The sequence below is a fragment of the Muntiacus reevesi genome, chromosome 1 (genome assembly GCF_963930625.1).
Source record: "Muntiacus reevesi chromosome 1, mMunRee1.1, whole genome shotgun sequence".
Taxonomy (NCBI): Eukaryota; Metazoa; Chordata; class Mammalia; order Artiodactyla; family Cervidae; genus Muntiacus; species Muntiacus reevesi.
Window position 1 is genome coordinate 36,251,210 of NC_089249.1, and position 27,638 is coordinate 36,278,847.

The 27,638-nt window shown below is 38.6% G+C and overlaps 1 protein-coding gene across 1 annotated transcript in view; it reads right to left on the reverse strand.

Annotated features, from left to right (window-relative positions):
• Positions 1–27,638, reverse strand: part of PIK3C2G (phosphatidylinositol-4-phosphate 3-kinase catalytic subunit type 2 gamma) — a 427,919-nt gene that overhangs the window by 6,056 nt on the left and 394,225 nt on the right. The window contains exon 32 of the mRNA XM_065940721.1: positions 5,123–5,248. Coding sequence (XP_065796793.1) covers positions 5,123–5,248 — 126 coding nt within the window. The remainder of the gene's footprint in view (positions 1–5,122; positions 5,249–27,638) is intronic.

A 27,638-nucleotide genomic window follows, 5' to 3' on the forward strand; every position in this document is an offset into this window, starting at 1 on the left:
TAGTCTTTTTCTTCTCATGGCTTTCTCAATTCAACCACTTCCCTGCCAAATTTGTTTATATGATGATCGTTACTATTAAGGCAGTCACTTACCCGTACATGAATTCATCTTCCTGCTCATTTGGATTATGTATGAGTTGGAGTTTGCTATGCATAGACTTATGGGCTTCCCAGGTGGTGCTGGGAGAAGGCAATGGCACCCCACTCCAGTGCTCTTGCCTGGAAAATCCCATGGACGGAGGAGCCTGGTAGGTTGTGGTCTATGAGGTTGCTAAGAGTCGGACAGGACTAATCGTCTTCACTTTCACTTTTCACTTTCATGCATTGGAGAAGGCAGTGGCAACCCACTCCAGTGTTCTTGCCTGGAGAATCCCAGGGCTGGGGGAGCCTGGTGGGCTGCCGTCTGTGGGGTCTCACAGAGTCGGACACGACTGAAGCGACTTAGCAGCAGCAGCAGCAGATAGTGCTAGTGGTAAAGAATCCACCTGCCAATGCAGGAGACTTACGAGATATGGGTTCCATCCCTGGGTCAAGAAGATGCCCTGGAGGAGGGCATGGCAACCCACTCCAGTATCCTTGCCTGGAGAATCCCATGGACAGAGGAGCCTGGCAGGCTACGGCCCATAGGGTTGCAAACAGTTGGACGCAACTGAGCATGTACATATATCTCTAGTGGTTGACATCATGGCAAATAATAAAACTTTAAAGTATCTTTCCTTACTAAATTATACATATAGTTGAATATATATAAATGTTTGCTAGTTTTACATTTTTCCACATACACAAAAAGTGTGACTTATGGAATTACCCCAAATATTTAATTCCACAAATCTTTTTAGAAGTAGATACTAAGTTTCAGAGATACTAAGAAAGATAAGACTTTTCCCTTGTCGTCAAGAAGTTTTCGTGTACTAAAAAAAATAACTGCGTAGGACTGAACAAGAGATGGTAAGTGTGGTGTAAGAGTCAGGGAGGAAAGAGTGGTTCACAGAGTCCATATTTGAGGGGAACCCCAAAGTTGGCAGAGAAGGGCAGGAGGACAGACAGACTCATGAGCTCAGTCACAGAGGTCACAGGGATTACTCAGGGAATGACAAGCTGTCTGATGTGACTGGAGAATATGACCAAGTAAGGGGCAATGGAAGGCATGAGCAAGCAAATGTTCCTGACTTCTTTTTGTCAAAGGTGAAAACGACATTAAACATAGGAAGAATTGCTCTTTCAATGGATGGTACTGGAATAATTGGCATTCATAGGCAAAAAAAAGTGAACCTTAACCTAAACCTCACACTTTATTCAAAAGTCAACTCAGAATGAATAATGGACTTAGGTGTAAAATATAAAACTATAAAATATTTAGAAATAACACAGGAGAAAATCTTTAGAAAGTGCTAGGTGAAGAGGTCTTAGAATTGCCAGGAAATATGCAGTCTATAAAAGAAAAACAATTGATAAATCAGACCTCATCAAGATTAAAAACTTTTACTTGTGAAAGACCCTGAGAAAAGGATGGAAGGTCAAGCTACAGACTGGGAGAAAATATTTGCAAACCACATACCTGACAAAGGTTATTGATAATATGTAAAGGATCTCAAAAATCAATAGTAAACGTAAGTAAAAATGCAGACTCTCTAATTAGAAAATGTACAAAGACACAAAGCCATATTTCACCAAAGAAGATATGCAGATGGTAAATAAGCACATGAAAAGAAATTGAAAGTGAAGTTGCTCAGTCGTGTCTGACTCTTCGCGACCCCATGGACTATAGCTTACAGCGCTCCTCCATTCATGGGATTTTCCAGGCAAGAGTACTGGAGTGGGTTGCCATTTCCTTCTCCACATTAGCTACTAGATACATGCAAATTAAAACCACAGTGAGCTATCACTCATTACCTTTCAAATGAACTAAAATTAAAAATAGTGATATTTTTATTTGATAAAATAAAAATGATACCAAATGCTGGCAGAGATGCAGCAAAACTAGCACAAATATTGCATTGGGAGTGTAAAATGATGTAGAAAAAGAATATGACAATTTCTTGAAAAACTATATGTGGCATTATCATAATACCCCAGTAATTACATCTTGAGCATCTCTCTAGAGAAATTACAACTTATATTTACACAAAAATCTATACATCAGTGTTCAGAATAGCTTTGTATTGCAGTAGCCCCCAGCCAGAAACAACCCAAATGTCCTTTACTTGGTAAATAGTTAAACTTTCACACCTCCCTGCCATGACTGCTACTCAGCAGTGAAAACAAACTGTTGCTACACGCAGCTACTTGGATGGATCTCTCGTGAGATGTATAGTAAAAGAAAAAAGCCAACCTCAAAATGTTACAGACTGTATGATTCCATTTATATAACATTTGAGATGACAAAATTATAGACATAGTGAATGTATTAAGAGTTGGGCGTGGAGTGTTAGAGTGGGAAGATTGACTGTGGCTTTAATAGGATAGCACCAGCATTTTGATGGAATGGCCTATACCTTGATTGATTGTGGTGATCACACAAACCTATATATGTGAAATAAATGCACAGAACTAAATACACACATACATAAGAACACGTGTAAAGTGAGAAATCCTAAGAAGGCCAGTGGATTGTACCAATGTTAATTTCCTGATTATAATATTGTCAATAGACAGGCAAAGTGTTGCCATTTTAGGAAAAGTGGTTGAAGGGTATTTGAATTCTCTCTATATTATTTCTTCCAAATGCTTGTGAATCTACAATATCTCAAAGCAAAAATTTTTTTAAAGGTATATAAGGATGATATTGCTCCAGAGACAACTTTGGAAAATTACTAATTCAAATTTGAAGGGCTGTGAATGCCACACTTTGGATTTTGGATATTATCCAGTAGGTAGTAAGGAACATTTGGAAAAAGTTATGTAGGAGAGGAATAAAAATGAATAGATTTTGACACTTTAGATAGAGATTTGAATGATTTAACTGAAAAGTACAAGATGGGCAGATAGGAAGCTATCATATTAGCCAAAGTTATGAGGCCTTTCACCAGAGAAACAGTGATGGGACACAGAGGTGAAGATGGATTGAAGAGGCAGGTGACTGCTCAAGTAAAACTGACAAAACTTAGGGATTAGCTGGGCTTGTGAGTGAGGAAGAGAGTGATGTCATTAGTATCTTCCCAGATGACAGTGGAGGGAAACCTGGTTTAAGAGGGCCTAGGAGGCATCCTAAAGGGGCTCTTTCTGTTTTAATTGGAGTATGATTGCTTTGGGCTTCCCTGGTGGCCCAGAAAGTGCTGTGGCATCTTTGTCTCTGTCTCGGGTCACTTGCTGTTAGAGAAGCCAGCGCCATGTGGTAAAGAACATCAAGCACACATGTGGCTGACGCCTGAGACCTCCTCCAGAGCCAGAGAAGAAGTGAGGCTAGGTGAGCATCTGAGTCAATCAGAAAGGACTCTTGCAGCCCCAGTCAGTCCCTGGATCAGGAAGATCCCCTGGAGAGAGGAATGGCTATCCACTCCAGTATCTTGCCTGGAGAATTCCATGGATGAGGAGCCCGGCAGGCTTCAGTCCATGGGGTTGCAAAGAGGCAGTCACAACTGAGTCACTCACACTTAACTTGCTTTTGTAACTGCTTTACAATGGTGTGTTGATTTCTGCCGTACAATGTGAATTCATCTATAAGTATACATATATTCCCTTCAACTTCAGCTGCCCTACCACCCTCCCTGACATCTCAGGGGCTTTTCAATAATCAGGTAAAAGTACAGGTTTAAAGGGCTTCCCCGGTGGCTCAGTGATAAAGAATCTGCCTTCCATCTGGAGACCTGGGTTCAATCCCTGGGTTGGGAAGATCCCCTGGAGGAGGGCATGGCAAATGACTCCAGAATTCTTTCCTGGAGAATCCCCATGGACAGAACAGCCTGGTGGGCTACAGTCTACTGGGTCACAAAGAGTAGGACATGACTGAGCATGCACACACAGGTTTAAAGCTTAGGAAAGAAGCCAGAGTTTGAGGAAATAATTGAGATGCAACCTTCAAGTAGGTAATAAATGAAAATCTGCAGATCCATAAGATCATTTTGAGTGTATATATCAAGAAGAGATGAGGTCACATCATGGAACTCCAGTAAATAAATATTTTCAGGGGAAGAATGGCAATGAAGGAAAATGAGAGAGTGATTAGAGAAAACAGAAGGGAATTAAGAAAGGGCAGAACTCAAGAAGCAAAAGGGAGGTATCAAGAAAGAGGAAGCAGTTAAGTTAATAGAGTTGCTGTCTAACTGCTCAGGAGAGGACAGCCCAATGGATCACTGGACTGAACAATTAGGAGTCTTCTGGTGCCCTTTGAACATAGCAGCATTGGTCAAGGTAGAATCCATGTTGCAAAGGATTAAAGGGTGAGAAGGAAGTGAGGAACAGAGAGCAGGAAATATGCCAAGTTTGCTAAAGTGTGGAGGTGATAGCAAGAGGAAAAAAAAATTGATGCTTTAGAAAGGCTGAGTTGAAGCCCTTTTTTTTTTCCCTTAAGATTTCAGAGTTGAGGAACTGGAAAGGTAAGCAAAGAATCAGGTGATCAAGGTACAGAGGAGATGGGAAAGGATGGAATCAAGAGAAAAATGTAGGGTTTGCCTGAGAAAGAATGAGAGGATCGGATGTTCAGATTGTATACTACAAAGGAATTAGAGAGCTATATATAATATAAATTAATATAATGTGTGCTTTGTACTTGTTTATTTTTTTCAGTTTTTCAAAGGAGATTTTATAACGTTTATTGCTGTACAATAGATTAGACTTTGATAAAGTTATCAGGTAAGGAAAACGAGGGAAAGAAAAGCTTGTTAGAGAAAATAAGATGAAGTCAAGGATAATGTTAGGAGGTGAAACAAATGCCATAAAGTCTTGGGCTCTTGCTGTAAGCTAGCCACAATTTGAAAATTGGTTCATAAGCACTTTGAAAGCTATATTTTCCTGTTCTTATAGCATCAAGAACAGTGAGTGGCACACAGTGGCTATTTTGGGAAACATCTTCCCTTTATGAAATAATGCTGCCAATTACTGCAGATTTTCCATATTTCGTTGTGAAACTGAAAAATGGTAAGAAAAAATACAAAGCGACGGGACAAGAGATGAATCATACTTACAATCTCATTGTAAGTGGGGTCGGTGCATTTTGGAACAGATTTTGTTTTCCTCCTCCGGGCTTCACTGGGATACGGTAAAAGATAAAATTCAACATGTGCACTGGGCGCGGAGCCATCTGGGAGATGCTGCAAAGGAAAATGGTTATAAATATTAATGTGCATGGCTATCAAAGAAAACAAATACATGGCTACTAAATATCTAGACCAAAGACAGGATCAAGATTTATTACAGTCCCTGTTTACCAGAAAAGAAGAGAACAATCAAAAGAAATACATCACAGCTCAAAAGGAATCCCAAAATACAGTTTAAAGGAGTAAAACAGTCCATCTTAAATTAAGCCCTGTGTCAGAGAGTTACATTTAAAACTCCAGTAAGTATGAGTTACTTCAGTTTTTTGTAGTAAAAATGAAATTTGCATTTTTGACAGAAATGGTCAAGAGATGACTATAAGCCACTGGTTGAGGACCCAAGTGCCTCAGGGGACTGTACACCACTTGAAAATAAAAAAAAGAAAAAAATTCAAGTTTAGTACCTAAAATAAGATGTAGAATTGAATGACATGTAAATGTATATTGCATAATATCATATTTTCAGATAGAATTTAATTAGAATATCAATTAGACCTACTTACAAGATTTTAAGGTAGTTATAATAATTTTATTATCTGAGTCACGGGTCCCCAACCTCTGAGATCTAATGCTTGATGATCTGAGGTAGAGCTGATGTAATAATAATAGAAATAAAGTCCACAATAAATGTAATGTGCATGAATCATCCTGAAACCATCCCTCACTCCAGTCCGTGGAAAAATTGTTCTCCACAAAACCAGTCCTTGGTGCCAAAAATGTTGGGGAGCACTGATCTAGATTATCCTAAAATATATTGGATGATCCTTTCAAAATTGTCTTCTGTGGCACTCCCAAAGTTGCGTGAGTTCCGGCCTGATTAGTGGATCAATGATGCTAAATTTAGTGCTCTCTGGACCCCCTCTCTCTAGCTTACCATAACAGCCTTCCTCCCCCTGAACTTCCCCAACTGACTTCGGAATGTCTCCCTTTTTCAACCTTTTTTCTTATGAATATTTTTATTTCTTAATAAATTTGAAGACAGAGTGTACTCTTAAAAGTTTGGAAACAACTGTACTTCAGAGAAATGGGTTCTATCTTTGTGACCAAATGGAGAGAAAATTATGAGAAGCTATGCATATCTCACTTGATAAAATGAGAAATGTTTGTGTAATTTACATTTAAAGTGGATGATTTGAAAGTCACAATTGAGGAGTTTAAATGCTTATCTTGGTGAATACATCCTAACTACTAGATCAGTAGTTTTCAACAAACTCTGTGAATGACAATGACATTCACACATGAACATCCAGTGCCATCCCCAAGGTCATTAGCTTGAATTTTATATCGTTCTTTGACACTTAGAAAAGCATATTGGAAAGTAAGGAGAGTAAGGAAATATGATATACATTATTATAGGACTAACTTCTATTCTGTTCTAATTTACATAGTAAAAAATCATGTCATTAGGAGAATCTGGGTCTTTATTATTATTCACAAATTAGATAAAATACATCTGGACGCATGCACATGTCAAAATGATAAGATCATCAAAACTGCTGCTTTGGATGGTGCTCAAGATACCCTGCTCCACTCAAAACCATCCCCCAGGAGGAGCTCTGAAATTTGTCATTGACACAATGGAATTTTCTGTGACACAGAAAAACATTGCTATTTATATTTGAGAGAGCTGATTTTGTGTGTGTGTGTGTGAAAGAGAGAGAGAGGAATGAAGGCAGTAAAGTGTTTCTGCTCTATGTAATTGTCTCTCTTTTCTACCACTGGGCTTGGGCATTCCATACCTATAATCACTGTATGTGTCACCTTAGCGGTGACATCTTAGAATTGTGGTTCTGGGAGAGGCTTTTTGGTTGCAGTGTGGGCCCCCAAATTTCTCAGCTGTGTGACTCATTGGAAAAGACCCTAATACTGGAAAGGATTGGGGGCAGGAGGAGAAGGGGGCGACAGAGGATAAGATGGCTGGATGGCATCACCAACTTGATGGACATGGGTTTGGGTAGACTCCAGGAGTTGGTGATGGACAGGAAGACCTGGCATGCTGTGATTCATGGGGTTGCAAAGAATTGGACATGACTGAGTGACTGAACTGAACTGAACTGTGGCTTTTGGTAGATAACTTCTCTGTGGATCAGTTTCCTAACGTCTTAAATGGGGCTAAAGGTGGTGTTGATCTCAAAGTATTCAAGAGATTAAATAAAATAAACCATGTAATGTGAGTATGCTGCTGCTGCTGCTGTCACTTCAGTTGTATCCAACTCTGTAACCCCACAGACAGCAGCCCACCAGGCTCCCCCATCCCTGGGATTCTCCAGGCAAGAACACTGGAGTGGGTTGCCATTTCCTTCTCCAGTGCATGAAAATGAAAAGTGAAAGTGAAGACACGCAGTTGTGTCCGACTCTTAGCGACCCCATGGACTGCAGCCTACCAGGCTTCTCCGTCCATGGGATTTTCTAGGCAAGAGTACTGGAGTGGGGTGCCATTGCCTTCTCTGAATGTGAGTATAGTGCCTGAAATACAGTAAGATCCAATAATTGCTTCCTACTATTTTTATTTTCTATAATTTGAATAAGAATACACTATATGCACGACTGAGCGACTGAACTGAACTGAACTGATATGCACCGATTGGACTAGATGGCCCTAATGTACTCTGACATTTGAGAGCAGGATTTCTCAACATTGGCACTGTTGGCACTTGGGGCCAAGTGAGTCTTTGTTGTCAGGGGCTGTTGTGTGCCCTGAGGACACTTTAACAGCATCACTGGCCTCTACCTACCAGGCTGCGGCAATACCATCCTCCTAGTTGTGACAGCAAAGATGACCCCAGACATTGTTAAATGACCCCTGGGGGGGCAAAGCTGACCACAGCTGAGAACCACTGATATTGATGACTCTCAAATTGGAATCTGTAATTCAGCCTTCAGATTCCAGTCTAGTGACCTATGAAGAGCTCTACAAGTCGGTTATACTCTAACCAAAATTCATTTTCACTTTTCTCACTACTCCAAAATTGATTTTTTTTCAGCCTGTTGAAATTGTATTAAATGATACAGTTTCATTTCTCCAATATCTCCCTTGTCACTGATTTTCAAATCCAGGTTTGTACCAAGATCAACATCCTCCCTTTTTGCCTTAGTTCATCTGCCACCATAGATCTTTATTCCCTAACTTACCATTAGATTTTAATTACTTTTTTGTGTCCCGGTCTTCCCACTTCATTCCCTCATTTATTCTGTTTATCACTGTTGTATTTAACCTTCCTGGAAACTGTTTTGACTGTGTCACTTTGCTTCTCAGAACGTTTCAAGGATTCCCCGCTGAGGGATAAGCTCCCAATCACGGAACAGAAAAAGTATTTTGTACACCAGCTTTCACCAGGCATTTACTAATTAAGGGTTTGGGCTTCTGTTTCCAATTAGTGTCTTCGACAAGATCCTTGAATATCTTATTGTTTTCAGAATAATAGAACAATTTAAGTCAGAGATGCATCTGATCTGAGCAGCACAGTTAGCCTGTCCTTAGCAGCTGTAAATGCAGACATGGATTTCTCAAGTCTTTAAGAGAATCCTTTTTTCCCCTTAATGAATACTCTTAGAATGCAGGAGACCCTGGTTTGATTCCTGGATAAGGAAGATCCACTGGAGAAGGGATAGGCCACTCACTCCAGTATTTTTGGCTTCCTTTGTGGCTCAGCTGGTAAAGAATCCACCTGCAATGTGGGAGACCTGGGCTCCATCCCTGGATTGGGAAGATCTCCTGGAGCAGGGAAAGGCTACCCACTCCAGTATTCTGGCTTGGAGAATTCCATGGACTGTAAAGTCCATGGGGTCGCAAAGAATTGGACTTGACTGAGCCACTGAACAACATAGCTGATTCACTTGGTTGTTCAGCAAAAACTAACACAACTCTGTAAAGAAACTATATCCCAATTGAAAAATGTGAGAAAACGTCGACTGCGGGGTAAAATAAATGTATCTTGGGGTCTGCTTCCAAGGTCTGTCCTAGGGGTTTACCCTGAACGCAGAGCTATCTGAAGGGATCTCTCTGCTAGAACTGATCTTTTCATGCACACCACTGCATCAGGAATGTATCTGTTAAGGTCTGTTATGTTCAGTATCTTAATGTAGCTGCTCAGTAGGCTACATCCCGACCCAGGGATGGAACCCAGGTCTCCCACATTGCAGGCAGAGTCTTTATCGTCTGAACAGTATCTTAATGCTTCACTTCAAAAACTTTGACTTTATCTCATCTCATCTCTCAGATCCTGTTAGACAATTAGATCCTTATGACCCTTTCTTACTCCTGTTTTTGCTCCTACTGAAGTTAGACTGTATTTGTAACATAACTACTTGCACTGTGTCTCAGAATGAATCCTTGGTCACCATTCTTCTTGGAGACTTGACCTCTAATTGCTGTCCTTTTCCTGAGACCTTGTTTACGCTTCTGTGATAGTCCTCTCAACCCTCCAGACTTCACTAACTCATTAAAAATCTCCTTGACAATAAGCACAGCAGGTTATTTAAGTCTGCTTCTAGGAGCTAATGATTATCCAACAATTTCTTGGGGGCCTAATAGATGGCGGAGTGTGAAGTAAAGTCATATTTTTGCACTACATTCCTATGCCCTTTCGCAACCACCAATAAGTTTTCCTCTCCATGTCCTGCTGTGTGGAGTACATGGAAGAAACAAGAAGAGGTACATTCAGTTTAATTGAAGGAGTGCCTTATGGGGGACTTTGTGTGGGGGCAGGGGGATGGCCCCACATTAGCAGCAAGCACTCCCTGCAGAGGAAATAAATATGTTTCACACGTATTTACTATTTTTTCAAATATATATGTAGGTGCTTTTGTTAACACAGTTTTATTATTTAAGAGCACTGCTGCATTTATAGTAGTTTTAAACATTTTTTTTGTATTTTTTAGATATATCAGATAGCAAAAGGATTTCAATGGCATCTGAGAAATCAAAAACAGTTTTGCGTATTTAAAAATAGGCTCCTTTAGTTGAAAAGATTAGAAACAAAAGTCTTAGGATATTCTTAGCTTTCACTGGTGGAAGAGACTTCCTTCTCAACTGAGAAGTGAAATATAGGGGATTCTCAGCTTGGTTATTATTTTAAATTAGAAAAAAAAAATATATACACATATATATTAGTAAGTCTTTATTCACAATGTGTGTTTAGTTGCTCAGTCATGTCCGACTCTTTGCAACCCCATGGACAGAAGCCTGCCGGGCTCCTCTGTCCATGGGATTCTCCAGGCAAGAATGCTGGAGTGGGTAGCCATGCCCTCCTCCAGGGGATCTTCCCTACCCAGGGATTGAATCCAGGTATCCCACATTGCAGGAGGATTCTTTACCATCTGAGCCGCCAGGGAAGCCCAGTGCCACCTAGGTAGCCCTGTTAATAGTTAACTATGCCAAATTTCTGTCTTCATTTCTTGCCTTAGGCTGCACGTTTCAAATAGTTTTCAATGTTACTTTTGTATTTTTTGTGATCAGTGGATGAAAGTATCTTGAAAATATAATTTATCAAAATTGAAAAAAATAGTAAGCATTAGTATGTTGGTATAAAAAGAAAACAAAATATAAACTGTTTGTAAAGTAAATAAAACCATCTTCACATTGTAGGGTATGCCAGCAACTCTTCATATGAGTGTATGAAAAAGACTTTTATCTTTCATACACAGTAATAATAATAAGAGCTACCACATAGTGAATGTTTAACTTATTTAAAGCACTCAAATGACCCAATCAAAAAATGGGCCAAAGAACTAAACAGACATTTCTCCAAAGAAGACATACAGATGGCTAACAAACACATGAAAAGATGCTCCACATCGCTCATTATCAGAGAAATGCAAATCAAAACCACAATGAGGTACCATTACACGCCAGTCAGGATGGCTGCTATCCAAAAGTCTACAAGCAATAAATGCTGGAGAGGGTGTGGAGAAAAGGGAACCCTCTTACACTGTTGGTGGGAATGCAAACTAGTACAGCCACTATGGAAAACAGTGTGGAGATTCCTTAAAAAACTGGAAATAGAACTACCAGAAGACCCAGCAATACCACTTCTGGGCATACACACCGAGGAAACCAGATCTGAAATAGACACGTGCACCCCAATGTTCATCACAGCACTGTTTATAATAGCCAGGACATGGAAGCAACCTAGATGCCCATCAGCAGATGAATGGATAAGGAAGCTGTGGTACATATACACCATGGAATATTACTCAGCCGTTAAAAAGAATTCATTTGAATCAGTTCTAATGAGATGGATGAAACTGGAGCCCATTATACAGAGTGAAGTAAGCCAGAAAGATAAAGAACATTACAGTATACTAACACATATATACGGAATTTAGATAGATGGTAGCGATAACCCTATATGCAAAACAGAAAAAGAGACACAGAAGTACAGAACAGACTTTTGAACTCTGTGGGAGAAGGGGAGGGTGGGATGTTTCGAAAGAACAGCATGTATATTATCTGTGGTGAAACAGACCACCAGCCCAGGTGGGAGGCATGAGTCAAGTGCTCGGGCCTGTTGGGCTGGGAAGATCCAGAGGAATCGGGTGGAGAGGGAGGTGGGATGGGAGACCAGGATGGGGAATACGTGTAACTCTATGGCTGATTCACATCAATGTATGACAAAACCCCCTGAAAAATAAAAAAAAAAATAATTAAAAAAAAAAATGGGAAAAAAAAAAAGAACTGAAAAAAAAAAAAAAATCCTTGAGCTAGTATTGTCTTTATTTTATTCAAGAGGTTTCAATGTACAGCCTATGCTTTTATCTACTAGCCTGTAAAGTCTCTCTAAAAAGAATGTAAAGAAAAGTGACAGATTCAAATTAAGAGCACTTCTAGATCAAATTTTCTTAGTTATGTGATGAAGGTACATGGTTTAAAAATATCAGACACTTTGGAAATGTCTGTAGATTAATTCAAAGTTTAATTGTATTTAATAGGTTATTATCTTTTTGATGAATAATTTATGAGAATTTTCCACCAAGTTTTTTTTTTTAACTTAAATGTTTCCAATCATAGGGTAATATAGACATTGGTAGAAATCAACTGATGATGATTAAAGCAAGATAGGACTATCAAAACCTGAGGTCTATGCCAGAAACAAAACAATGTAATAAAAAAAGCATTTCCCTCATTTATGTGCCTGCCAAATGGCAATTTTGAAACTCAGGCTGGCCATCATGAAGAGGGTGTTTTTATAAAATGACAATGTACATTAAAAGTACAGGAGTACAATAAAAATGCTTGTGATGTATGGTTTGCTGTTTGCCTCAAAGAAATGGTGGAATGGCTTTTCCAGTCTTTGTGTTAATTTGTATAAAATGGGATGATTTCAGGTCTTCGTGAATTCAATTAGGATGGTCTTCTGCTTCATATCACATCAATTTAAGCCTTTAATAGAACGTATCATCAATAGGTGATTTCCAGTAATTAAAAAAAAAAATCAAGCTACCATATGTCTAGCACTTTGGATGTTCTGAGAGAGGACACAGAAAAGTGATCAAAATAGTTTCTGCCTCCAAGGCAATAACAAACTCATTGGCATGATCATCATGTATCATATATATATACCATATATATGTATCATTATGTTTAATATATATAATATTATATATATATATATATATATATATATATAAATCCTCTACTTAATATAGTTAGCAACCAGACAGAAGTCACAGTCTAGTAGATAGAAATTCTTTTCTGACTCAGTATATATGGATTGAATTGCTTCTAAAAGTTCAAAATTCTAACTAGGGTTCCAGACTTTCACTGAAGTATCTTGTGAAGCTTGAAAAGTTTTTCCATTTCTCAGTCTTAATAACATGTTACAAGTAAGTCATTAAATCTCATTTGCTTTCTACAGTCTACTCAATAGAAAATACTGAAGAACTGTTTGAGTTAACTAGTAATTAAAAAAAATTTTCTTTTACAGTTGCATTGAACCACTGTAGATGATTTCCAATTTAAAAAGCCTTAGCTTTTATCCACAGTGCTGAGAAAACTAAATACAAGTAAGAGACAGACTGTTTTGTTAGTGATTGCTGAGGAATTGTGATGAACAGAAAAATAATGGAAGGTTAGCTTTATGATGTTATATTTGATAGGATGGGAGAAAAGGATGAACTATAAAAAGCAGAAACTAGTAATTTAGAGAGAAAATGTAACAGTTTTTTTTACCCATACACCTCAAATATTTGCCTTGATCATGTCCAACTAAACAGTTTTCATCATGATTTGAATAGAGAGAGAGATATGATGTACAGGTGTCAATAATCTGAGTATTATGGCCAATATGCTAGATCAGATCATCAGGACTGAGTTATGAGGGGTTGGAATGATGAATTGTATCTAACAAAGTTAAAAACAATAGACTGTCAAGTTCTTCTTTTGGGCCTGGAAAACTCATTCTGCAAATCCAGGGTGTGAAATTCTTTTTGCTTTCCTTCATTGGAATAGGTATTTTTCTTTTGTTGCTGAAGGGTATATGCCATCTGCAGAATTCTAAATTGACATTCCTTTTTATTTGCCAATTCTTTTACATGTTTCCCTGTCTTTTAGCTTTGGTTATTTCTTGCCTACATTGTTTCATTCTTCTCCTACATGCCAAGTGTTCTTTTTCTCTAGCTCTTTCACAATTTTTTCCCCTCTGTCTTTGGTTTTTAGCAGTTCGAGAACAATATATAAATGCATGCGTTTGTTTGAGCTTTTCCTTTTGGTACTCAATAAGGTACTTAAATTTATAAATGTATGCCTTTCACTAAACTTTGTAAGTTTTTAGCAATTATTTCTTCAAATATTTTTCTGCCTCAAACTCTTACTTATGTCTTTGGAATCCAGAAACAAATGTGACCTAATGTTAGATCTTTGAGTATTTTCCCACAGACCTCTAAAATTCTATTCTTCTTTTTCTAATCTTTTTTCTCCATGTTATTTAAATTGGATAATTTCCCTTGATCTATCTTCCGGTTCACTGACTCTCCCATCTTCTCCATTCTTCTCTTGAGTGCAAGATTTTTAATTTTAGATATTTTATATTTAAGTGCTTAAATTTATACTGGTACTTTCAAAATGAAGCTTATAATTAATAGACCATTAACAGAACAATATCAATATAACATTATATTAATTTTAGGGGTACAACATAATGATTTGATTATGATGTCAAGTTTACACCCATGACCATACAGAGTTAATTTTTTTTTTTTATGATGGAAAGAACTGTTAAAATTTACTCTCCCCAACTTTCAAATATACAATACAGTATTATTAACTATAGTCAGCATGCTGTACACTGTATCCTCAATGATTTATGTATTTTATAACTGGTAGATTATACTTTTTGATTCCCTTTATCCATTTCACCCCTTCCCTGACCTCTGGTATCACCAGTCTGTTCTCTGTATCTATAAGTTTGGTTTCATTTTGTCTAGATTCCACATACAAGTGAAATCTGGTGGTGTTTGTCTTTCTCTGCCTGACTTGTTTTGCTAAGCACGGTGCCCTTAAAGTCCATCCATGATGTCACCAAAGACAAGATTTTATTCTTTTTATGGATGAATAATATTCCAGTGTATGACTATATACTTTCTTTTTCATTCTTCCATTGATGGACACTTAGGTTGCCTTCACATCTTGTCTACAGCCAATAATGCTGCAGTAAATATGGAGGTACACATATCATTTTGAATTAGCATTTTCATTTTCTTTGAACAAATATTCAGAAGTAAAATTGCTAGATCACATGGTAGTTCTAGTTTCAATTTCTTCAGGAAACTTTGTCTTTTTTTTTTTTTTATAATAGCCATTCTATTTGTGAAGTGATAACTCACCATGGTTTTGATTAGTATTTTCCTGATGATTAGTGATGTGGAATACCTTTTCAAATACCTATAGGCCATCTTTGGCCAAACAAAACAAGTATGTTTTCTTTAGGAAAATATCTTTTCAGATTATGTGTCCAGTTTTCAATTTGCTTGTTTGGTTTTCTTGCTGAATTATATGAGGTCTCTGTATATTTTAGATATTAGTCTTTTACTAGATATCTGTTAATCGTATATCTTACTCCCATTCAGTAAGCTGCCTTTTCATTTTGTTGATGGTTTTCTTTGCTGTGAAGAAACTTTGTGGATTGATATAGTCCCACTTGTTTATTTTTCCTTTTGTTACCTTTATTTTTGGTTTCAATTCCAAAAGTCATCAGTAAGATCAATGTCAGGGAGCCTTTTGCCAGTGTTTCCCCCCACCCCCCAGGTGTTTTATGGTTTCAAGTCTTACATTCAAGTTCTTAATCCATTTTGACTTAATATTTGTGTATGATATAAGATGGGTTCCCCTGGTGGCTGAGGTAAGGAATCCACCTGCCATCAGAGGAGACTCAGGTTCGATCCCTGGGTTGGGAAGATTTCCTGGAGAAGGAAATGGCAATCCACTCCACTATTCTTGCCTGCACAGAGGAGTCTGGCAGGCTATGGCCCATGGGGTCGCAAAAGAGACAGACACAACTTAGTGACTAAATAACAACAAGTATAAGATGGTGACCCAGTTCCTTTTTTTTTTTTTAAGCATATAGCTGTCCAGTTTTCCAAGCACCATTATTAAAGAGACTGTTTTCCCCTATTGTATGTTTTAGGCTCATTTGCCATCAATTTGTTCTTTCTCAAGACTGTTTTGACTATTTGGGATCTTTTGTTGTTCCATACAAATTTTAAGATTGTTTCTTCTGTTTCTATCGAAAGGCCATTGGGATATTGATAGAAAACTTATTCAATATTGATTGAATCTGTAGACCACTTTTTATCATGGACATTTAATGTTAATTCTTCCAATTCATGAGTATGGAATATTTTCCATTTACTTTTAATTCTCCAAATTTATTTTGGTATCTTATGACTTTTCTGTGTACAGGTCTTTCACCTCCTTGGTTAAATTTATTCCTAGGTATTTAATTCTTTTAAATGCAGTTATACTTGGGATTGTTATCGTAATTTCTCTTTCTGATTGTTCATTATTACTACAATGTAGGTGATTTATATATATATGTATATTTTCTGCTTTTTGGAAGTTTGCTTTATGCCAGTTTGCTTTTAGGAAAAACCTCCATTATCACCTGTTTTTGCTAACTGAACAAAATCCAGATAATTTTTGCTTTTACAAGGAAAGGTGAAAAGTGAAGACAGCATTCAGTCTTTTTGGGGGGCAACAAACTGTTAATAGCAGTGCTCTCATTGCTCAAAGTAGTGTGAACCCTGAACAGTGAGGCTGGTGCTGCCAAGCTCATTTCCCAAGAACTACACTCAGCACTTCAGTATCAAGCTGCCATAGCTCTGACCTGTCTGTGAGCATGGGTGCTTTATCTTGATTTACTCTGTGAATTTGTTAGCAAGATGCAGCCTAAAGTAATTGCTTTTTCATTTTCGCCATTTTGGCTTACTAAAGATTTCATAGGAATGCTCTGTTTTTGAATAGTGAGGGAAATTCAGTGATTTCGTATCCTGCAATTTTACTGAATTCATTTATTAATTCTAATAACTGTTTGAGAAGTGGTCAGGATTTTCTATATGTAATATCATGTCATCTATAAACAGGGACATTTTTACAACTTCCTTTCCAATTTGGATGCCTTTAATTTCTTTTTCTTACCTAACTGAATAAGAGTGGTGAGAGTGGGTATACTTGTCTTACTCTTGATTTTTGAGGAAAAGCTCTAAGATTTTTACCATTGAGTACAATGTTAGCTGCCCTTCCCCACTACTGCCCCCCACAGTTCCTTTCATGGATCACAACCTTATAGTGGTGAAGGGGCTTGTCTAAGTTATTGAAGCTATGAGCCATGCCATGCAGAGCCACCCAAGATGGACAGGTCATAGTGAAGAATTCTGACAAAATGTGGTCCACTGGAGGAAGAAATGGCAAGCCATTCTAATATTCTTGCCATGAGAACCCTATGAACAGTATGAAAAGGCAAAAAGATGTGACACTGAAAATTGAGGTCCCAGGGTGGAAGGTGTCCAATATGCTACTGGGGAGGAACAGAGGGAAATAACTAATAGCTCTAGAAGGAGTGAAGGCTGAGCCAGAGCAGAAACAAGGCCCAACTGTGGATGTATCTGGTGGTGAAAGTAAAGTCCAATGATGTTAAGAACCGTATTGCATAGAAACGTGGAATGTTAGGTCCATGAATCAAGGTAAATTGGATATGGTCAAGTGGGAGATGGCAAGAGTGAATATTAACATCCTAGGAATCAGTGAACTTGAAGGGAAGGGGATGGGTGAATTTAATTCAGATGACCCTTATATCTGCTACTGTGGGTAAGAATTCCTTAGAAGAAATGGAGTAGCCCTCAGGGTCAACAAAAGAGCCCAAAATGCAGTACTTGGGTGCAATCTCAAAAACCACAGAATGATCTCAGTTCACTTCCAAGGCAAACCATTCAAAATCACAGTAGTCCAAGTCTATGATCCAACCACCAATGCTGAAGAAGCTGAAGTTGAACGGTTCTATGAAGACCTAAAAGGCCTTCTTGAAGTAACACCCAAAAAAGATGTCCTTTTAATCATGGGGCATTGGAATGTGAAAGTCAAGAGATACCTGGAGTTATAAGCAAGTTTGGCTTTGGAGTACAAAATGAAGCAGGGCAAAAGCTAACAGTTCTGTAAAGAGAATACATTGGTCACAGCAAACACTCTTTTCCAACAACACAATAGACAACTCTACAAATGGTCAATACTGAAATCAGATTGATTATATTCTTTGCAGCCAAAGATGGAGAGGTTCTATACAGTCAGCAAAAACAAGCCCTGGAGCTGACTGTAGCTCAGATCATCAGCTCTGTATTGCAAAATTTAGGCTTAAATTGAAGAAAGTAGGGAGAACTACTAGGCCATTCAGGTATGACCTTAATTAAGTTCCTTATGATTCTACATGAAGATGATGAATAGATTCAAGGAATTAGATTTGGTAGACAGAGTGCCTGAAGAGCTATGGACAGAGGTTCATGATATTATACAGGAGGCAGTGACCAAAACCATCCCCCAAAAACGTGATACAAAAAGGCAAAATGGTTGCCCAAGGAGGCTTTACAAATAGCTGAGAAAAGAGAAGTGAAAAGCAAGGATAAAGGGATAAAGGGAAAGATATGCCCAACTGAATGCAGAGTTCCAGAGAATAGCAAGGAGAGATAAGAAGGCCTTCTTACATGAACAATGCAAAGAAATAAAAGAAAGCAGTTTCTTCAAGAAAATTAGAGATACCAAGGGAACATTTCATGCAAAGATGGGCACAATAAAGGACAGAAATGTTATGGACCTAACAGAAGCAGAAGATATTAAGAAGAAGTGGCAAGAATACACAAAAGAACTGTACCATAAAAGGTCTTAATGACCCAGATACCCACGATGGTGTGATCACTGACCTAAAGCCAGACATCCAGGAGTGTGAAGTCAAGTGGGCCTTAGTATGCATTACTAAAAACAAAGCTAGTGGAGGTGATGGAATTCCAGTTGAGCTATTTCAAATCCTAAAAGATGATGCTGTGAAGTTCTGCACTCAACATGCCAGAAAATTTGGAAAACTCAGCAGTGGTCACAGAACTGGAAAAGGTCAGTTTTTATTCCAATCCCAAAGAAAGGCAATGTCAAAGAATGCTCAAACTACCACACAATTGCACTCATCTCACATGCCAGCAAAATAATGCTTAAAAATCTCCAAGCCAGGCTTCAACAGTATGTGAACCATGAACTTCTGAATGTTCAAACTGGTTTTATAAAAGGCAGAGGAACCAGATATCAAATTTCCAGCACCTGCTGGATCATTTTAAAAGCAAGAGGATACCAGAAAAACATCTACTTCTACTTTATTAACTATACCAAAGCCTCTGACTGTGGATCACAACAAACTGTGGAAAATTCTGAAAGAGATGGGAATACCAGACCACCTTACCTGTCTCCTGAGAAATCTGTATGCAGGTCAAGAAGCAACAGTTAGAACCAGACATGGAACAGCAGACTGATTACAAATTGGGAAAGGAGTATGTCAAGGCTGTGTATTTTGTGTATTGTCACCCAACTTATTTAACTTATATGCAGAGTACATCATGCAAAATGCCAGGCTGGATGAAGCACAAGCTGGAATCAAGATTGCCAGGAGAAATATCAATAACCTCAGATATGCAGATAACACCACCCTTTTGGCAGAAAGCAAAGATGAACTCAAGAGCCTCTTGATGAAAGTGAAAGAGGAGACTGAAAAAGTTGGCTTAAAATTCAACATTCAGAAAACGAAGATCATGGCATCTTGTCTCATCATTTCACGGCAAATAGATGGGGAAACAATGGAAACAGTGAGAGACTTTATTTTCTTGGGCTCTAAGATCACTACAGACGGTGACTTCAACCATGAAATTAAAAGATGCCTGCTCCTTGGAAGAAAAGCTATGACCAACCTAGACAGCATATTAAAAAGCAGAGACATCACGTTGCCAACAAATGCCTGTCTAGTTAAAGCTATGATTTTTCCAGTAGTCATGTATAGATGTTAGAGTTGGAATATAAAGAAAACTGAGCCCCGAAGAATTGATGCTTTTGAACCGTGGTGTTGGAGAAGACTCTTGAGAGCCCCTTGAACTGCAAGGAGATCCAACCAGTCAATCCTAAAAGAAATGAACCCTGAATATTCATTGGAAGGACTGATTGTGAAGCTGAAACTACAGTACCTTGGCCACCTGTTGCGAAGAGTTTACTCATTGGAAAAGATCCTGATGCCAAGAAAGATTGAGGACAGGAGGAGTAGTGGGCAACAGAAGATGAAATGGTTGGATGGCATCAACTCAATCGATGTGAGTTTGAGCAAACTCAGGGAGATAGTGAAGGACAGGCAAGCCTGGCCTGCTGCATCCATGAGGTCACAAAGAGTTGGACAGGACTTAGCAACTGAACTACAACATAGTTTGTTTCCTTAAGAAATAACCGGTAATCTTTGAGGGTCAATTTTTTGGTTAAAAAGTCATGAAACACAGTAAGTTATGTATATCTGGGCTGCGTACTTCTCACTGTCCATTGCTTTGCATCTTATTTATTCTTTGAAATGGGAAATGGATGTCATAATAGGCCAACTCTGGAAGAACAATTTTTATTCATGGAATATAAGGCAAATATAATTGTTTGAATAATTATTATTAGAAAATTTCCCTTTATCAACAAATTGTCATTCATTTAGAAAGTGAATCTAGGATGGAGCAATGACAAATTTCTTTTAAAGGTTTAGATTTTTAAAAAATTGGAAAGAATTGAGAGCAGGAGAGAAGAAAACAAGTCTATAAATCAAAGAGTAGGAAGCTGTGGTACATATACACCATGGAATATTACTCAGCCATTAAAAAGAATTCATTTGAATCAGTTCTAATGAGATGGATGAAACTGGAGCCCATTATGCAGAGTGAAGTAAGCCAGAACGATAAAGACCATTACAGTATACTAACACATATATATGGAATTTAGAAAGATGGTAATGATAACCCTATATGCAAAACAGAAAAAGAGATACAGATATACAGAACAGACTTTTGGAGTCTGTGGGAGAAGGCGAGGGTGGGATGTTTTGAGAGAACAGCATCGAAACATGTATATTATCTAGGGTGGAACAGATCAGCCCAGGTTGGATGCATGAGACAAGTGCTCGGGCCTGGTGCACTGGGAAGACCCAGAGGGATCGGGTGGGGAGGGAGGTGGGAGGGGGGATCGGGATGGGGAATGCATGTAAATCCATGACTGATTCATGTCAATGTATGACAAAAACCACTACAATATTGTTAAGTAATTAGCCTCCAACTAATAAAAATAAATGAAAAAAAAAAAAAAAAAGAGTAGAGGAATCCACGAATCGCCTATAAAAGGCAAATGTGGAAATCCCAGCCCATGCTGACAGAGTCAGTGTCATGGGAGTTGCATACAGGAGTGCGGATTTTAAAAACAAGAACCACCCCCCCTCCCCCGTGACTACAAATACATAGTAAAACTGTAAGAATTTTTTTAAAATAAAATACAATAGAATTTTAATGTGTGTATTTAGTTCTTCTTGTTGTGTTTTACTTCTCTCTCTCCTGTTGATTTCATGCACTTAGGATTTTCTGCCATTTTGTGTCTTATGAAAGGACTAAAGAGCGCTCCAGTTGAGATATATCCCACTTTCCCAGTCATTACTTGCTCTTCATATGAAATCATTTATTATTCTGTCACAGACTATGGAGACTCTCCTAGTGTGAGCATATTCCATATCAGAAGGGAGTTTGGCATCCCTACTGATGCCATTACTGATGCTAATTAGTAATCCTTAATGATTACGTTAAGAGGCTTCTGGAATGTGATCACTCAGGAGCAGGTAGAAGAAAACAGTCTAGAAATGACACAAAATTAGGGGAATCTACAAGACCAGGAGACACACAGCAATGCAAAGAGAGATTGCAGAAGTCAGTGGAAGAGAGCATTTTAATGTGGGCTACATGGGAAAACACTAGAAAGATTTAAAGACATATTTCAAATCTAAATCATTTTTCTGTTTCTCAGTTATACAAACTGAACTGTTATTTTTAAAAATCTTGGTCAGTTCTAAATAACTGCACTATTTTGTCAGTCTCTGTTCACTAGGATAAATCATATTGTGTGGCTTTGAAAGGGAAACATTTCAGCAATTTTGTTTTAGCCTGTGAATTCACAGGCGGGAAATAGTTCTGAGAGCAAAGATTTAATATAAGATAAACAATTCTTTTCATCAAGCTTACTATCAAATATAACAGAACTGCAGGCAGAATAATTCATTTTAATATTAAAATAAAATCAAGCACAACGTCTTTAGTCTGATTACTCAAGCATGTGAAAATACTGAAGGCGAAAAAATAAATAATAATTAGTTACAAATTGAAATGAGCAAAGAAAACGTGTTGAGAACTTATAGATAGATTTTTCTGTCATTTACATTATAATGTTATCTCAGTCTTCAGATAAGTCAAAAAAATAAAGTAGTCATTTAAAAGAAACTGAAAAATGCAAAGCGTGAGAACTTTGTTATGATGATTTTGGGAGGGTGATAAAGATCTTAGTTCTTAGTTGTCCACATTAGAAGTAACTTAACATTCTTTCCTTTAACAAAGTATTCATTGAACACCTGATATACTTGACCCTGCTTTAGCCCCTGGGGTTATAGCACTGATCCAGGGCAGTGGAGAAAGGAAGTTTGGAAGTGCCAACCAACAGGGGTGGTTTTGCAATTTTATATATGGGAGTAGGAGAGGACCTCATGGGGAAAGGTGACAGTAAAAACAGCTGTTCAGGATACGTGAGATTGAACCACTGGGGAATTTGAACCATGGGCCTGGGGAAGAGCAGTCCAGGTATGCTGAGTAGCAGGTACAAATGTCCTGGGGCAGAAACATGCTTCAGTATTCAAGGTATAGGAGGAAAATCATTGCAGCTGAAATGGAGTGATTTAGGGAGTCTGCCTGGGAAATCCCATGGACAGAGAAACCTGGCAGGCTACCATCCATAGGGTTGTAAAAGAGTCCAACACGACTTAGGGACTAATTGCAACAGGCATGAGGTGAAGCTGGAGAGGTCAAGGGTGGTACGTGGCTATCATTGTAAGTAGAATGAGATTCCTTCTCCAGAGGGATATGAGAGAGGAATGATAGACTCAGACTTTTATTCTCAAAGGAATATTTTGGATGCTAGTTTAGAAAAAAAGAGATATAAAGAGATATAAAGCAGCCATCCCCACCCTTTTTGGCACCAGCGTCTGGTTTCGTGAAGATAGATTTTCCATGGATTAGGGGGTGGGGGGATGGTTTTGGAATGATTCAAGAACATTGCATTTATTGTGCCCTTTATTTCTATTATTATTACATAAGCTACACTGCAGATCATCAGGCATTAGATCCTGGAGGTTGGGGGCTCCTGATAAAAAGGTAAAATTAGGGAGACCTATTGAGAGGCAACAGTAGTAATTCAAGTGAGAAGAGATGGTAGTTTGATCCAATGGTGGTAGTGGTGGTGGTAAAGCACAGTGGGATCCTGGATTTATATTGCAAGATGAAACTGACAGAATTTGTTGATAAATTGGGATATAGTTATTTAGAGGTGAGGCAGACTGCCAAAGAAGCAGGTTTCAGTTCAGTTCAGTTCAGTCGCTCAGTCGTGTCCGACTCTTTGCGATCCTATGAATCACAGCACGCCAGGACTCCCTGTCCATCACCAACTCCCGGAGTTTACTCAAACTCATGCCCATCGAGTCGGTGATGCCATCCAGCCATCTCATCCTCTGTAGCCCCCTTCTCTTCCTGCCTCCAATCCCTCCCATCAGGGTCTTTTCCAATGAGTCAACTCTTCACATGAGGTGGCCAAAGTATTGGAGTCTCAGTTTCAGCATCAGTCCTTCCAATGGACACCCAGGACTGATCTCCTTTAGGATGGACTGGTTGGATCTCCTTGAAGTCCAAGGGACTCTCAAGAGTCCTCTCCAACACCACAGTTCAAAAGCGTCAATTTTTCGGTGCTCAGCTTTCTTCACAGTCCAGCTCTCACATCCATACATGACCACTGGAAAAACCATAGCCTTGATCAGATGGACCTTTGTTGGCAAAGTGATGTCTGCTTTTTAATATGCTATCTAGGTTGGTCATAACTTTCCTTCCAAGGAGTAAGCATCTTTTAATTTCATGGCTGCAGTCTCTATCCGCAGTGATTTTGGAGCCCCACAAAATAAAGCCTGACACTGTTTCCACTGTCTCCCCATCTATTTCCCATGAGGTGATGGGACCAGATGCCAAGATCTTAGAAGCAGGTTTAGGGGGACAAAAGTCAGAAGTTTGACTGGATGTATGGTAAGTCGTGACGCCTATTGAATTTCTACTAGAGTTGTTGAGTAATCAGTTGTACACATAACTGGATTTTAAGGAGACTTCTTTCTTTTTTTTTTTTTTAGGGAGACTTTTGAGTTGTATTATATATACAGAAGGAAATGACATGTAAAGGGTATTTAAAGCTGCAGGCCTGGCAATAAAAAGAGAAGAGGGACTGCCCTGGTGGTCCAGTGGTTAAGACTCTGTACTTCCAATGCAAGGGGCAAGGGTTTGAACCTGGGTTGGGGAACTAAGATCCCACATCTGTGAGGTGAGGCAAAGAAAATATTTTTTAAAAGAGAGAAAGAGATGAGTTCCAGGGCAATGTTAAGAGGTTGGGGACAGAGAACAACCAGGAGAAAACATGACTTCATTATTTACAACTTTCCTTTGAAGGGCATTGGCAGCATACAGGCCCTAGTGGCCTTAACATGTTAGTCACTCAGTTGTGTCCGACTCTCTGTGACCCCATGAACTGTAACCTGCCAGCCTCCTCTGTCCATGGAATTCTCCAGGCAAGAATACTGGAGTGGGTAGCCATTTCCTTCCAGGGGATCTTCCCCACCTGGGGATTGAACCCCGGTCTCCTGTGTTGCAGGAAGATTGTTTACTGTCTGAGCCACCGGGGAATTCCAAGCAGTTTTCAAATTTTTAAAGGATTCACTTTCTCATTTTCCATTTACTCATAACTTGATCCACATCTTAAACTCTTACTCTTACCCACTCCCCTCCTTTATGCTTTCATCACACTCATTTTGAATATACTTATTGGTAGTACAACTTCATTGGAGTGTAAAATGCAATTTTGAAAACTGTCAGAAGTAATTTGGGGATTTAGCTGATGAATAAAATGGGTGATCAGGTTGGTTAATACTGTTTTTGATCAAATATTAGGCATGACTGTTGAATAATATCAACAAGTTTATTGTGTGGTTTATCTGCAGATCTAAAAGCAATGTCGACAGGCATGTTCTAAAATGTCTTCAGCAATGACATTACTGAAATATATGTATAGTTTCCAAGAGGACTGTTTTCAATTGCCCATTATATGTCATACACATATATAAATTCTGTTAAATTAACACAATTTCTTAAATACACTTTATCATGTGTATTTATATAGATTCTTAAAGTCCATGAACACACATATTGCTATAAATAATATGTAACTTAATCTTCATTTCCCAGCCTAAGACTGTCTTAAACAACTGCTATTCTCAGTTAAGCTGATTAACTTACTAAAGTAATTGAAAATAATTACTTTTAATAAGTAAAAGTTCTACAAAGCACATTTAATAATATTTGCCCAATTCTTATAAAAATTGCTGATTGCAAACAACACAGATTTACAGACAAGCATCTTTGGATGTATGGCTAATACTAAATTTATAAAGGATGTATTCCCTGAAAATTATGCCAAATATTTTTCAGTGAACAAATATTTATCAAGTGCTAGTATGTTCCAGATGCACATCATGTTGAAAAGAGTTTGCTCCTTTAAGTCCTTCCAAGTGCATCCTTAGAGATTTATATGCACAAAGGAGAGAGCCGAAGTAGTGCTTCTGACTTTTGCCACGTCAGTGGATTCTCTGGGGAGTTTTGCCATGTGGAAGACCCGTTTTGCTAGGTTAGTGGAAGACCAGAGAAGCTAGTGAGGCTGAGTGTTACCCTTGCCACTTACTGCATCCAGATACAGACCTTTAATCAATTAAAGGTGACTCAGATATTCAAACTGGATTTAGAAAAGTCAGAGGAACCAGAGATCAAATTATCAACATCTGTTGGATCACAGAAAAAGCAAGAGAGTTCCAGAAAAAACATCTACTTCTGCTTCATTGACTATGCTAAAGCTTTTGAGTGTGTGGACCACAACGAACTGTGGAAAATTCCTCAAGAGATGGGAATACCAGACCACCTGACCTGCCTTCTGAGAAACCTGTAGGCAGGTCAAGAAGCAACAGTTAGAACCGGACATGAAACAATGGACTGGTTCCAAATTGGGAAAGGAGTAAGTCAAGGCTGTATATTGTCACACTGCTTATTTAACTTCTATGCAGAGTACATCATGAGAAATGCTGTGCTGGGATGAAGCACAAACTGGAATTAAGAATGCAGGGAGAAATATCAATAATCTCAGATATGCAGATGACACCACCCTTATGGCAGAAAGTGAAGAGGAATTAAATAGCCTCTTGAGGAAAGTGAAAAAGGAGAGTGAAAAAGGTGACTTAAAGCTCAACATTCAGAAAACTAAGATCATGACATCCAGTCCCATCACCCAGTGGCAAATAGATGGGGAAACAATGGAAACATTGAGAAACTATTTCTTTGGGCTCCAAAATCACTGCAGATGGTGACTGCAGCCATGAAATTAAAAGGTGCTTGCTCCTTGGAAGAAAAGCTATCACAAACATAGATAGCATATTAAAAAGCGGAGACATTACTTTGCCCTCAGAAGTCCATCTAGACAAACCTATGGTTTTTCCAGTAGTCATGTATGGATGTGAGAGTTGGATGATAAAGAAACCTGAGCGCAGAAGAATTGATGCTTTTGAACTGTGGTTTGGAGAAGACTCTTGAGAGTCCCTTGAACTGCAAGGAGATCCAACCAGTCAATCCTAAAGGAAGTCAGTCCTGAATATTCATTGGAAGGACTGATGCTAAATCTCCAATCCTTTGGCCACCTGATGCGAAGAACTAACTCACTGAAAAAGGCCGTGGTGCTGGGAGAGATTGAAGACAGGAGGAGAAGGGGAAGACAGAGGTTGAGATGGTTGGATGGCATCACCGATTGAATGGACATGAGTTTGAGTATGCTCCGGGAGTTGGTGATGGACAGGGGAGCCTGGCGTGCTGCAGTCCATAGGGTTGCAGAGTCGGGCACGACTGGGAGACTAGACTGACTGTGGCACAGAAAGCTTCCTCTCTTAATGACATGGTCCAATTACCATCCTGGCCTCTCTGACTTGACCCATCTTCAGGGAGTAATGGGGTATAAAAGAACAGTTTCTGATTTTCCTTAGAGGCTAACTAACATTCTTGGTTCTGGGGATGCAAAGATGGGGGGTTCCTATTATGGAAAAATTATTACTTTTTGAGGGAAGAAAAATATTTTTTTTTTTTTTTTTAGAAAAATATCTTTGAGCAATTAAACCAGAATATGAAAAGTGTTCAAAGTACTGAATGGGAATCTGTGAGAAAATTACTTCTCTGGCTTCACAGAGAAGGTGTTGGCACTATTCAAAGGGATGAGTCAGCCTTCCACAAAGCTTAGCTTGATGAGACAGATATAAACTGTTGGGACGTAGCTTTTTTTTTCTTTTCTTTTGGTTCTCAATACTCTAGCTATGCCGGAATTGACTTGTTCTGACACGTCACTGAGAATAAAGTCTGACTTTCATTCTAGGACTTTACCTGTGAAATATGTTATACCCTTTCCACCAAGGATCACCATTATACTGTACACTGAGCATACTGAATACTGTAATTGGCTCATTGTTCCTCACTG